Raw genomic sequence first — 14,761 nt, 5'->3', positions numbered from 1 at the left:
TGCTTTCATGTCAGGATGTTTGGAGTTCTTTTCCTATTTATTTGTTTATTTATATTATTTCAAATAATTCACAAGTCAAAAACACTTGTAACGGAAAAGCGGCTATAGAATTAGGTAATAGTTAGGAAAAAACTGAAATATAATAAGAATATACAGGACATCCTTCTTAGACCACTACTAATGGGGGAGGGAGGGGTTGGACTAAAATGTAAGGAGATACAATCATGAAAGAATCACTTGTCACAAAAGAAAAGGCTTAACATAATAACCCAACACTGCTTTATACACAACCAGAACCCAAAGGATCAGTTCACAATCTTCTTGATATTCAAAAAGACATGCAACTGTTCTGGCTCTAAGAAAACATATTTGACACCTAAATAATTAACATTTGCATGGAAAGGCTAAAAGTATGACATCCCAAGGAAATAACCTCTTGTCTAAGAACCAAAACAACCTTTCTTCTCTCCTGAGTGTCTAGTAACATCCGGAAACGTCCACACCTTCTTTCCTAATAATTTTGAATTACAGAAATATATCTTCATAACGGTGTTAAGATTTTGTTCAAAGATGAATGAAGCTACAAGAGTAACCCGCTCAGAACCTTCATTTAGAGCAGTTTCAAGAATTGAAATATCCAAAGGGTCACTTCTCAAAGGATGGGCATCCCTCTTGGTGAGAACATAATAGACCTTATTAAAAGGTGGTAAAACTTCAGCAGAAAAGCCCAAATTCTGGAATAGGTATTTTTTAAAGGCCTCTACTGGTGAAATCCCTAGAGACCTAGGAAAATTAAAAAAGCGTAAATTTAACCTACAATTAAAATTCTCCACAGACTCAATCCTCCTCTGCAAGGTCATTTTGTCTTTCACAATAGTAGAAGTCAGATTTTGCAAGCCAACAATATCCTTTTAAAGAGTATCTATTTGAGCTGAAAAGTCTTTTAGTGCCTTCCAAAGTTTCAGTAAGAGAATCGATTTTGCTCACCAGTGCAGAGGTGTCCTTAGAAGATTTCTCAACAAGCATTGAGAATCTGGAGGGCATCCCAGATGCTCTCTAAAGAAACTGCCGGTAACGGAGTCAGAATCAGAGCCAAAGCTACCGACAACTTCTCACTGATCTCAAAAGTTCCACTGATTCCTCCAACAACTGCACTCCAAATAGGTTCCCGTGCTTGTGCTGCTTCCATGGAGTTGGTTTCTTCAGCTGTGGGTTCCATGGATGGAACGGCGGCAGAGCAAGCATCAGTGCAATGAGAGACACTAAGTACAAAAGCTGAGAGTTCTCCTTCTCCCTGCTTAGCCAGACAAACATTCACTTCTGGACCCACATCGTTGGGACTCTTCACTGCAAAGCGATCCAAGGTCTGCTGAACAGGTGAGGAGGTCCTAGTGGCTGGGGGAACCACTTAAACAACCCCTTTTCTTCTAGTATGTGGCATAGTGATAAAGGGAAATTCGCAACGAACAGCAAAACCAAGGCACTAGCAGTGGAGTTTCATGCCTCCATCTTGCCACACCCCTCCTCTTATTTAGTTTTAACTTGTAAACTGCTTCAACATTTTTGTAATGAAAGGTGGTATAGTAAATCCAAATAAACAAACATACATCAAAACAGATGATCTTGCTTGGGTAAGAGCAACTGATGTAGCAACGGCAAAAACACTGATCTATTTAACACGAGTGACAAGAAAACAAAAGGATAAAGTCTATTTAAATGAAAAATATATTTATTAATAAAAGAAGAAAAGCAAAACTGGTAAAGAGCTAAAGAAACACTCCTTCTTGGACAATGGACAAAAACAAAACTATTGATGTATTGTACTTTTTTTTTTTTAGTTTATAATTGTATTTGGTTATCAATAGAAATCAAACAAAATAAAACATGGGAAAGAAAATAAGATGATACCTTTTTTATTGGACATAACTTGATACATTTCTTGATTAGCTTTCGAAGGTTGCCCTTCTTCCTCAGATCGGAAATAAACAAATGAGGTAGCAGATAGTATATATGAGAGAAACATCAAAGCATTACCTTTGACAGTCTGACAGAGTGGGAGGGTGGGGGTATGCATGGGGACATCAAAGCATTTCATTGCTATTCTAACAGAATGGGTGGTAGGTGAGAGGAGGGTAATACACAGAGAAATAAACAGAGAAATACAGCTTTATGTTTTATAATGAGTTAGAAAACCCAGATCCTTATTAAGTCCTGTTTGTTGGGTGTCAAAATATTCAATCATTCTTATTTCAAAGGTCTTACGTTCCTGTATTGTTTTAAAATTACCTTTCAGTATTCTTACTGTGAAATTACTGGTGCAGTGTTCTGGTCTTGTGAAGTGTTGGCCCACAGGGGTGGGGGCCTGACTGGCACCGGCTATTTTCATGTGATGTCTGTGTAGATTGAATCTTGTCTTTTATCTACACAGACATCACATGAAAATAGCTGGTGCCAGTCAGGCCCCCACCCCTGTGGGCCAACACTTCGCAAGACCAGAACACTGCACCAGTGATTTCACAGTAAGAATACTGAAAAAAACAATACAGGAACGTAAGACCTTTGAAATAAGAATGATTGAATATTTTGACACCCAACAAACAGGACTTAATAAGGATCTGGGTTTTCTAACTCATTATAAAACATAAAGCTGTATTTCTCTGTTTATTACCCTCCTCTCACCTACCAACACCCATTCTGTTAGAATATCAATGAAATGCTTTGATGTCCCCATGCATACCCCCACCCTCCCACTCTGTCAGACAGTCAAAGTAATGCTTTGATGTTTCTCTCATATATACTATCTGCTACCTCATTTGCTTATTTCCGATTTGAGGAAGAAGGGCAACCTTCGAAAGCTAATCAAGAAATGTAATAAGTTATGACCAATAAAAAAGGTATCATCTTATTTTCTTTTCCATGTTTTATTTTGTTTGATTTCTATTGATAACCTTTAAGAGTGGACTAACACGGCTACCACACCTCTCTAATTGTATTTGTAAATTATGGTGTTTTTTTTTTTTAATTGACCTAGCATATAAATTGTAACCTACTTACATTTTCAGATAATGCAGGCTAGACATTTTTTTTAACAAATAAATGGTGGTTGGTTTGTTGTTGTATTGGTCCCCAAATGTGCATGCTCAAATGCATTCTCTGTTCATCATATCATTAATGGTTCTTCGATGGAAAACAGGTCATAGACATAGAAGTCGGCTCTGTGGGTGCTTGAGCACCCCCAATATTGAGAAAATTCCTTGTATGTGTCCAGTGAGGCTTAGCACCCGCAATAATTTTAAAAAGTTGGCTCCTATGGAGGCATATTTTCAAAGCACTTAACCGTCCAAAGTTCCATAGAAACCTATGGAACTTTGGAAGGCTAAATGCTTTGAAAATATGCCTAATAGTCATTGATACCGCTTGTTGTCAAAGAATAATCAGCTTTTGTATTTATTGGAAACAGCTAACTCTATTACTCACAAGTATGTTACATGTCAGCCAAGAACTCAGATTTAGAGTGTAATTCATTTACAGTAACGAAACTGCTGGATTCCATTGCAAATGCATTTAAGGGAATTTTACTTCTCAGAATAGAAAGCCTTTTTTGTTTCCTGAATTCTCAATGTTCTCTGTTGTTTGAGCAATATCAGGGTTCTAAGACTGAGGTCCAAATATCCTTTACATTTACCTTATCCAGTTGCGATACCACTTCCCATAAGAGGCAGTGCAGAACAGAAAGTTCTCGGCCTAGATCTATGTAGCCCTCAAATCCAGGTGTGTTAGAAATGGTATCTGGGTTGGAGATCTCCAGCAAAAAGCGTTTCATTCCTCCCCATTCATGCTCCAAGAAGTCATTCATGAAGGCCATATACTCCTCTTTATTACCAAACCTGAGAAAGATTGAAATGAGGGAGAAATGGAGTAGGAGTACAGAAAAATGAGTAAAGAGAAAAATAAGAGCAAAGGAGGAGAGAATAGAGGCAAAAAGAAAAAAAACAATAAAAAGAACAGAAAGTAAGCACAAGAACAAGAATGGAATAAAGAAACAATCATCAATGCCATGGAAAAATAATTTCTAAACGGCAAATAAACTGTCTAAAGTTAAGACAAATGTACTCTTTAAAAATTTAGATGTTAAGATTTCACAACTCGTCTTTCTAACTCAGGTCTCTAGATGAATTACACATGTACCACTGGCATTTCCCTGCTTGAAAGCACTTACAATCTAAGGAGGCAATTTTAGAAGGCTTAGGTACCCTTTATACATGTATATCAGACTATGGTGCTTATTTTAAAAGTGCTACTTGGGTTTTAGATGTGCATAAACTAGCATTAAGACAATTATACTCAAACATCTAAATCCTGATGTTACAAAGCTGGAATATAAGCACATCTAAAAAATATAAAATGTGTATATGCAAGATGGTCTGGTCTGGGTGTGTTTTGAGCTGGACTAGGGCAGGCCTAATAAGCAAACACATATCATCTATTTCAGAAGAGGAATGCAAGTCTATATCTAAAAAATCAACATTGGGATTAACTGTGCTACCTTGGATGTCTCAGTTTCAGAAACGTACTCCTAGAAGTGCTCAACTGTAGGGATTAGGGGATGTCACCCCTCTTAATCCCCCAGTGGTTGATGTACTCCTCCCCACCCCCCAGCCAAAGCAAAGCTAGGATTGGTACAGGGCTCTATGACAGCTTCGACAAAATTTATGTTTCTAAAATGGGTGAGTAATGTTTAAGATGCTGATTCATAACAATGGTTTGTGTGCCCATATTGACTCAGGGATAATTTAGACAGTCATGATTCTAAAATGGCTTATTCATAACAATTGTTTATGTGCCCATATTGACTCAGGGATAATTTAGACAGTTATGATTCTAAAATGGGTGTTCCTGCTACATAAACATCCATTTCTCTGTGTATTCTAGAACAGGCTCTATACTGGCAGACCCTGTTCTAGAACTTCAAGTGTCCCGACCCAGATGTCTAAATTCCAGTTTGTTTGTCAGCATCCACACATAAAATAAGCATATATGGCAGCTAAACCATTGTACAAACAAAAAAGGCAACACTGGCCCTTCAAGATTGAGACAACAGGAGTCCTACATTGGCAGATGACCCAACATGGGCCGTGTTTCGGCATTAAACAACGCCTGCCTCAGGGGTCTGATGACAAAACATGTAACAACATATAAATGAAATGAACAATAATGATAATAATAATAAAGGTTATAAACAAACTAAAATATAAGTTATATGTAAAAAAATGATATTAAAAAATCAAACATGATAATAATGTACCATGCAGTTTAAAAACAGTGACACACAAGGATATGAATAAAAATCTCATTATTATTATTACATAAATAATTCTCATGGTATATTTACCTTAAATGACTTAAACATTAAATGATACATATATAGAAAAATCAAATGAATAAAACATTTCTTTAAAATATGTAAATATTTTTCATTCATTTATATCATAAATTTAAACATATAAAAAATAATAAGTGAAAATTGCATATAAGATCCATTGTTTTCATCAGTAAGGTAAAGCAACAAAAAGACATATTCATTAATCAGTATAAACAGTGACACACAAGTGACACACCAGGGTATGAATAAAGATCTAATTATTATTGCATAAATAATGTTCATGAGTTATTTACAAAAAATGCTTTTTTTAAAATTGATACGTATATGGAAAAATCAATTGAGTGAAAATTATATATATTTTTCATTCATATCATAATTTTAAACATATAAAAAAATAAGTAAACTCTTCCTAAGTTATTATGTCATCAGAGGAATGAACATGGCTCAGTCAAGTGTTCATACACAGGATGATCAATTGGACTTAAACATGATTAGACATATGTATTTTTATGTTTAACGTGATTCTCAACAGTGGTTGATCTGTTGAAAAGTTACTTAGTGAATGTTAACTGAGGGGTCCAATGCAATTTAGAGCTGATTATGACTGTGATTAAATCGAATCAGGATTGTGTGTATATATATATATATAAAATCTACATGTATTATTAACACAGTAAGAAGTCAGATTTCTGACATGATAAACAAATCTTTTGATTATTAAGAGCATTTCATAACATTCATTTCTTCCATCCAATACAAAGTAAATATATTAATTAAAGTGCAAGATAAATTGTGATCGTGTGGAGTTTATACTACTACAGTTAAAATTTAATGCCAAGAAGTGCAGAGTGATGCACTTGGTGTGCAGAAACCCAAAAGAGAGATATCAAATAGGAGGAGAGAGATTAGTAAGCTCGACTCAGGAGAAAGACCTTGGGGTGTTAGTGTCCGAGGATCTGAAGGTTACAATAAAATATCTTCTTATCCTAGTATTACAGAAAATTGAATTCTTGTATCAGTCCAAATTTCAGTATAAGGAACATAAAATCTCTCTTTCTCTGTGTTCTTCCTTTGGAAGCTCACCAGGTACACACAGTGGATCCAAAAAGAGTCCTCTCTCATGTGATGTCTTCCCAAACAATGTCTTTATTAAAATCAATAAAAACCCAACACGAATCGTGTTTCGGCCACACCGGCCTGCATCAGGGGTTTATCAGCTTTAGTTGAAACAGATGAAACAGCTGAATTGCAATCAAATTGTAAAAGGCCAGGATGTCTCTTATTCTCCCTCGTCACGCGGGAATCTCAGGGCTCGCCTCGCGAACGTCCCACTACCAATTGCGAGAGCTGATAAACCCCTGATGCAGGCCGGTGTGGCCAAAACACGATTCGTGTCAGGTTTTTATTGATTTTAATAAAGACATTGTTTGGGAAGACATCACATGAGAGAGGACTATTTTTGGATCCACTGTGTGTACCTGGTGTTTTTCATTTCTCCTGTGGAGAGATCACCTTCTGTGGTTGTTTCCTTTGGAAGCTGTCAGATTCTGTTCTACTACAAGATGTACTCAGGCTGAATACTGAAGCTTAATTTTGTCCAATCACTTATCACTTAATGCCTTACATTTTCTCTCTTACCTATCTGGTACTCTTCAACTCTGACCTCTAAGGTCACCTTCACATAATTCTGTTTCTTTGGTATTTTTCTCAAATATTCATCATTTGCCCTTTGTAACCTCTCTCCCTTGAATACCTATCACTCATTCTGGTCCTTCACTGAAAATGGCTCTGTGTTAATTCAGAGTCTGTTTGAAACAGACAGACACTGGTTAAAGCTTATGGCCCATTACTAGGGCTAAGCAGGCCTGTCTATGGTCTGTGAGAACACCAAGACACAAACTAGCTAATTTACCTACTAGATCAAAAATAAGTGAATGTTATACAAAGCTGACTGATCTGAAAAACCAAACAGCTCTATACTGTAACACATATCCCCTTTCTGGATTTATGTTACAGGGAGGGTAAGTAGGTTTTTATTCAAATCCTACTGTGGTTCCTTGTGTGTGGTACATGCAGGGTAGATGCAGGCCACGCCTCCTGTATGTACTACACAGGCTGTGACTTACTGCCCTTTAGTTAATATGCCCCTTAGATTGTAAGCCCTCTGGGGATAGGAGAACACCTACTGAACCTGAACGTAACTCACCTTGACCTACAACTGAAAAAAAAAGGCATGAACTAAAAACAAAATCCCTTCCTTTGTGTGAAAAGGGGCTGGAAAACTTATACATGTAGCTTTGTGTGTACAAGGCTGGAAATATGAGGAAGTATATATAATTTAATCTAGATAATTATTTTCCACTTAGCCAAATTAGTTCAAGCATATTAAAAGCCCAAAACAAAATTAATTACACAAACAACAGTACATGATACAATTGGCAATAATTTTAACAAATCAGGTCAAATTTTAAACATTCTATAAAACAATAACATCCTCCTACAATTACAAACAATACTGGAAAAAATGGGTTTTCAAAGCACATTTAAAATTCATATACCTTGTAATATTACAAATACCTTCTTGAAGTTAGTTCCAGTAATAAGATATTTTATAACTAAAAAACAACTCAAAGCTGCTCTTATGATCAATATTTCTAGCTGAAGGGAGCTTTAACCTGTTAAGTGCTTCATAAATGCAGCAATCTAGACGACATATTGATCTCCAACATAGCTGCCATATAGATTTGAGCTAGAACACAAAGGAGGCAATTCTATAACTTGGCGCCTTGATTTAGGCATTGCAATAGGGCGTGCCTAGTGCCAATTCTGTAATGGCAATTAGGCACGCCTAAGTCATTATATAATACTAGCACAAACCTATAATGGCATTCTAAAAATTTAGGCACAAGCCCTTATGCAATGTCAACGGTAGGTGTAAATGGATATGCCTAAATGCACTAAGTGATGTGTGTAACAGTACTCTACAAGTTATGTGCTTTACTTGGCACCTCATCCATGGTCTGCTCATGCTCCTCCAATGTTTATGCCCACCTTGGAGTTACGCACTATGGCACTTGGTACTACTTTATAGGATAGCACATGCTGCATTTATGTGCTAAAACACCAATTAAAGGTGCCTTTGACACACAAGTGGCGCATAACTCTAGGCACCAGCTTACTGAATTGCCCTGAAAGTTTTGAGAGAGAAACATAGCATTTTAAAAAGTATATGTGCTTGTATAGGCAACCAATGCAACTCTTCTAAAAACGGGGTTGCTCTATTCCATCCATGATCCTCCAAAATATGTATGGCTTGCAAATGTGATAACATAGACTGTGGAGGAGAGTAGGGTATATACGGAGGGCGAGACTGTGTTAGGGGATGTGGGGGTGGGAATGTGGAGTTTGCTGTGGGGAAAGAGAGAGGAGGATGGAGGTTATGTATTGGAAGAGACGAATATGCAGGGGTGTTCAGGTGGGAATGTGCTGCAGGGAAATGGAAGGATGATCAATCTATGTGCACGTGTATTTATGTATATGTGGCAATAGGGCTGTGCACGTGCCTGTGAGAGCAAGGGCAGGAGTGGGTGGGTAGATGTGTTCATGCATGTTAAATGTCTCCAAAAAGAAAAGCGCAGTGCTACTGCAATTTTTCTTCTTAATTCTTTATTGCAAGCCAACTCGTACATGTAACAGACCGACCAACCGACCGACAAGGCCATATTTCAAAACTGCATCAGGGATGGTCATCAAGTCATAATTCACTTTTTAGATCATGATGTTCTTAAAATCCAGGCATGTTAATGGCCACATGTGTGTGTTGAATGTCAGATGTGTCTCTCTTTAGGTCTCTGATATAAAGACTTGTATTGCACACTTTCTCTCTTCCATTCTCTTCCCTATGTTCTATTCCCTTCCTCTTCTCCCTGCCCCTCTCTTCACATTGCACCACCCACTCTTCACTGACCTCATAACCCTCTACGCCTCTTTCCACTTCCTCTTCCCCTCTCTACATTCTGCTTCCTTTAGGCTACTTCCCCCATTCTTACCACTCTCATAGCCCTAACTCTCAAAGCACCCCTCGTCATAACCCCGCTTCCACTCCCCTCTCCTCATATCATGCCTTTCCCTATCCCTCTCCTCTTCTCCCTCTCCACTTTTCTCCCTCCTTCTGACTTTGTACTCTTCCCTCACCAACCACTTGATTTTACTGCTGGCTCTTTTTATTACTTCACTGTTAGCTAGGGATCAGCAACAATATTCAATGTTCTTCTTAAACCGCTTTAAAACTTGAAAGTATGGCAAAAGTTACAAGGATGAGAAAAAGGTAAACAAAAAAGCAAAGATACTGTAGCAGGACAGCAGGCCTTATATTCTCACCCATGGGTAACGCGATCCTGCACTGCCCAGTCCAGAGCTTATAACAAGCTAGTAAGAGCTTTATCGTGTGCTGAGTGAAATTTTCCCTGACTTGTTTTAAATGTGCTACCTATTAGTTTCATGCAGTGTCCTCTAGTCCTAATACTATTTGACAAGGTAAACAATCTCTCTCTCTCTCTGTATATATATATATATATATATATATATATATATATATATATATATATATATATATATATATATATATATATATAATACAGGACTCAAGCTAGATAATTCTTAACCTTTTATTTGTTTTTCTGACTGCTGCTGCACACTGAGCTGAGAATTTCGACCTACTGCTCACGACGTCAAAATCCTTTTCCTGAGTGGTGACTTCTAATACGGAAGCTAGCATTTTATACATATTTTAGAATTATTTTACCCTATATATGTATCACTTTATACTCATTCACACTAAATTTCATCCGCCATTTGGATACACATTCTCCTAATTTGATCATCTTACTAGCTGCACCCTTGTCCATTAACATATTTATAAAGTTTTTAAACTAAAATCAGTAACAGTCTTCTGAAGATTCATGGAAAAATATTAAATAGCACCACATAAGTTCTGAAGATTTATTACAACGCTATACCACTCACTTGGCAAAGTTGGCAAGATTTTGAATGACTTTGGCAATGAGGGTGAGTGTGCGAGACGTGCGGTCATCAGGATATTCCTGCATGAGGTTGAAGAGGCTGGGCGACATGATGGCGGGGCACAGGAAACGTAGAAACAATGAGGCACTGATTAATCTTTCACTGATATCCTGTTTGCTTCGATTTAAGCACTGTTGTTTCCAAGATGCAAACACTTCTTTCAGCTCCCGTGGAAATACGCTGCACAAAAAGCACAGGGAAAAGGCAGTGACTACTGAAAGGCTATTAACAGTCAAATTATAGGGTTCATTAGATACTAGGATATGTTAAAAAAATTGTTAATAATAACATTTTAACAATCAGAAAGTCAGCCATGTTGAAATTCAATGCTATACAGAAAAATGGTTCATTACACAGTAATTCTGGAACTGGATAACATGAGAAACTGCTGAAGTAACAGCATACCTTAAAACAGGCTTGTCCAACCTTTTCCTATCGGGGGCCACATTCTATAATTTGCAACATTTTGAGGGCCACATGCATGGACTGAAGTTCTCTCCCTGATACAGCAGAGCCTCTTCCAGCCGTGTGCACACACGCACACCCTCATGCTCTCTTTCTGAGAATCACACAGTCATGCACTAAGACTCCAGGGCTCTGCCTGTTTCTTGGGTCCTGCGTGTGGAATGGGGAGCATTTCTGAAAATGCTATCCTGGAGGTTCTGGATTTCAGTTTTCTACCTAACAGCCTAAATCTCACAAACCTCATCTCACAAACGCTTAAAAGATTCGCCAAATCTCATTGCAAATTAGACATTTGCCCAAACAACCTTATGAAGTCAGCCCCTCAACAATTCATAACGGACCTAACAAACCACGTAAACTTTATGCTACAAAACGGACTCTTCCCAATGGAGAAAGGTAACATTTTACTCACCCCCATACCCAAGGATGCAAAGAAAAATGCCAACGAACTAACGAACTACAGACCAGTAGCATCCATTTCCTTAATCACCAAAATAACAGAAGGTATGGTGACCAAACAACTCACAGAATATCTAAACAAGTTCTCAATATTACACGATTCCCAGTCAGGATTCCGTGCCAAACACAGCACTGAAACCGTATTAGTTACACTCATGACAAAACTCAAACAACTGATAGCAAACGGGAACAACGTACTACTATTACAATTCGACATGTCAAGCGCATTTGATATGGTTGACCATGGAATTTTATTACACATCGTCGAATACTTCGGTATCGGAGGCAACGTTCTCAACTGGTTTAAGGGGTTCCTAACTACACGCTCTTATCAAGTGACATCAAATTCGGCTACATTAGCTACATGGACACCCGAATGTGGTGTTCCACAGGGATCCCTTCTCTCACCGACCATATTCAACCTAATGATGACACCCTTGGCCAGACTACTATCGAATCAGAACTTGAACCCACATATATATGCTGATGATGTAACGATCTTCATCCCATATTTTTTCACGGAGAGAGTGGTGGATGCTTGGAATGCCCTCCCGCGGGAGGTGGTGGAAACGAAAACGGTAACGGAATTCAAACATGCGTGGGATAAACATAAAGGAATTCTGCTCAGAAGGAATGGATCCTAAGGAGCTTAGACGAGATTGGGTGGCAAAGTCGGTGGCGGGAGACGGAGATGGTGCTGGGCAGACTTATATGGTCTGTGCCACAGCCGATGGTGGGAGGCAGGACTGGTGGTTTGGAGGCGGGGATAGTGCTGGGCAGACTTATACGGTCTGTGCCAGAACCGGTGGTGGGAGGCGGGGCTGGTGGTTGGGAGGTGGGGATAGTGCTGGGCAGACTTATACGGTCTGTGCCCGGAAAAGGACAGGTACAAATCAAGGTAAGGTATACACAAAAAGTAGCACATGTGAGTTTATCTTGTTGGGCAGACTGGATGGACCGCGCAGGTCTTTTTCTGCCGTCATCTACTATGTTACTATTCAAACAAGATCTAAGGGAAATTCCAACGAAATCAAGCATAGCCTACACATCATGAACTCCTGGGCAAACGCATTTCAGCTGAAACTTAATGCAGAAAAAACCCAATGCCTTGTACTCACTTCGCAATACAATAAGAATAAATTCACCACCATTAACACACCTAATCTCAACCTACCAGTTTCGGACACCCTAAAAATTCTTGGAGTCACCATTGATCGACACCTAACACTTGAGAATCATGCTACAAACATAACCAAGAAGATGTTTCACTCAATGTGGAAACTAAAAAGAATTAAATCATTTTTTCCAAGGTCCGTCACTAGTACTCAGTCATCTGGACTATTGTAATTCACTATACGCTGGTTGCAAAGAGCAAATACTTAAAAAAAAAAAAAACTCCAGACAGCCCAGAACACAGCAGCCAGATTAATATTCGGTAAATCAAAATATGAATGCGCGACACCACTACGAGAAAAACTACACTGGCTCCCACTTAAAGAACGCATCACGTTCAAACTTTGTACCCTAGTCCACAAGATCATCCATGGAGACGCCCCAGCCTACATGTCAGACCTAATAGAACTACCTCACAGGAACGCAATAAAATCTTCTCGCACATTCCTCAATCTTCATCCTCCCAATTGTAAAGGTCTGAAATACAAATTGTTGCATGCGTCTACCTTTTCCTATATGGGCACGCAGCTATGGAACGCACTACCACGCAACCTGAAAACGGTCCATGAACTGGCCAATTTCCGCAAACTACTGAAAACTTATCTCTTCGAAAAGATATATCACAAAGATCAACACGTGTAACTGCACAATCTTTAATATAGATAGGAATGTCTTTAACGTCTTTTGCTGTAATACAACCATGTACTTCACCACCATGTAACCCAAACCCTCTATAAACCAAATGTATATTTTCTATTTCCAATATCCACGATGAATTGTAAGCCACATTGAGCCTGAAAAGAGGTGGGATAATGTGGGATACAAATGCAATAAGTAAATAAATAAAAATAAAATAAATTTGGCTTCCAGAACCTCCCTCCTACATTTTCCTATGTCATTGGTAACCACATGAACCAAGACATGCAGTTCTTTCCCAGCACTGTCTAAAATCTTATCTAGGTGCCGCGTGCGATCCTCACGTCCACCAGCCACCAAGCCATCTACATGTCTAATAATTGAATCTCCAACTACAATGGCAGTCCTAATCTTTCCCTCCTGTGCAGAAACCCCTGGACACACATCCTGTGTGAGAGGATGTTGCATCCCCTGGAGGGCAGGTCCTGGCTACAGGATCAATTCCCGCCTCTCCACAGTGATGCTCTCCCTTTAGGAGACCTTTCTCCTCCATGGCAGCACAGTTTGCCAGACTGGAGGTGGGACTTCTGTACTATGTACCTATAAGCTTCCTCTATAAATCTGTCTGTCTGCCTCAGCTCCTCCAGGTCTGCTATTTTAGCATCCAGAGATCGAATCCGTTCCCCGAGTGCTAGGAGCTCTTTGCACTGAGTACACACATATGACTTCTCACCAACTGGGATATATGTGACACAGTGCAAAAGACTGGATAGCCCTCATCTTGCTGCCTGCATATTATTATTGGTGACTTCCTAATTAAGTTACTAATGAAATGGAAATATAGAAACTAATGTCTCCTAAGATTTCAAATGATATGTTATGCTAATATTTAGTTATTATTATTATTGTTTTAATGCTAATAGTAGGTACCCCTCTATGGATCTAAGTAGACTATTTCTAAGAACTAATTACTGGCAGATAGAGATGTCCTAATTAAATATGTATTTATTTTATTTGTTGCATTTGTATCCCACATTTTCCCACCTCTTTGCAGGCTCAATGTGGCTTACAATTTCCATCATGACTTATGCCATGTCAGAGTACAGATACAATTGGTAATATATATAGAAACATGGATGATATAATGAACAATCAGATAAAAAAGGGGAGAATATGTAGCCTCCTAATTGGTTGAAGGGTGTATAAATTAGAGAATAAGCCGGGGTGGGCAGGAGTTGGGGGTGGGAGGGAATTAAAGTCTAAGCTGAGGCTTCCTGTGCCTATTAGCAGTAGCAGGTCCAACAAACCAAACAAGCTACACAGAAATTTTGAGCATTGAAACTAACTTGCTTGCGTTTTTTCGCAGTTTCATTTTTGTGCAATACTGGCCAAGGTTAATGTTGTTGGTACATCTAATATCAGGTAGCATTGAAGCTTTTGTACTTTTATTCTGGATTGAATGTTTTTATATAATTTTAATAGGTATATTTCTTTATACTCTACTTAGAACTGTGGATATGGGCTAAAAACTGCTTTTAAATGAAAGTAAAACTTATTAACATG

At 38.4% G+C, this 14,761-nt stretch overlaps 1 protein-coding gene across 2 annotated transcripts in view; it reads right to left on the bottom strand.

Annotated features, from left to right (window-relative positions):
* Positions 1-14,761, bottom strand: part of RASAL2 (RAS protein activator like 2) — a 391,333-nt gene that overhangs the window by 82,911 nt on the left and 293,661 nt on the right. For both annotated transcript variants that reach the window (XM_030205957.1, XM_030205958.1), the window contains exons 11-12: positions 10,409-10,645; positions 3,686-3,887 (exon numbers count right to left, since the gene is read on the bottom strand). In XM_030205957.1, the coding sequence (XP_030061817.1) occupies positions 3,686-3,887; positions 10,409-10,645 (439 nt within the window). The remainder of the gene's footprint in view (positions 1-3,685; positions 3,888-10,408; positions 10,646-14,761) is intronic.

This window comes from Microcaecilia unicolor, chromosome 6 (genome assembly GCF_901765095.1).
Source record: "Microcaecilia unicolor chromosome 6, aMicUni1.1, whole genome shotgun sequence".
In the NCBI taxonomy this organism is placed as follows: Eukaryota; Metazoa; Chordata; class Amphibia; order Gymnophiona; family Siphonopidae; genus Microcaecilia; species Microcaecilia unicolor.
The sequence above is the reverse complement of the archived record's forward strand: the minus strand, read 5'-3'. Positions and strand labels throughout refer to the sequence as shown.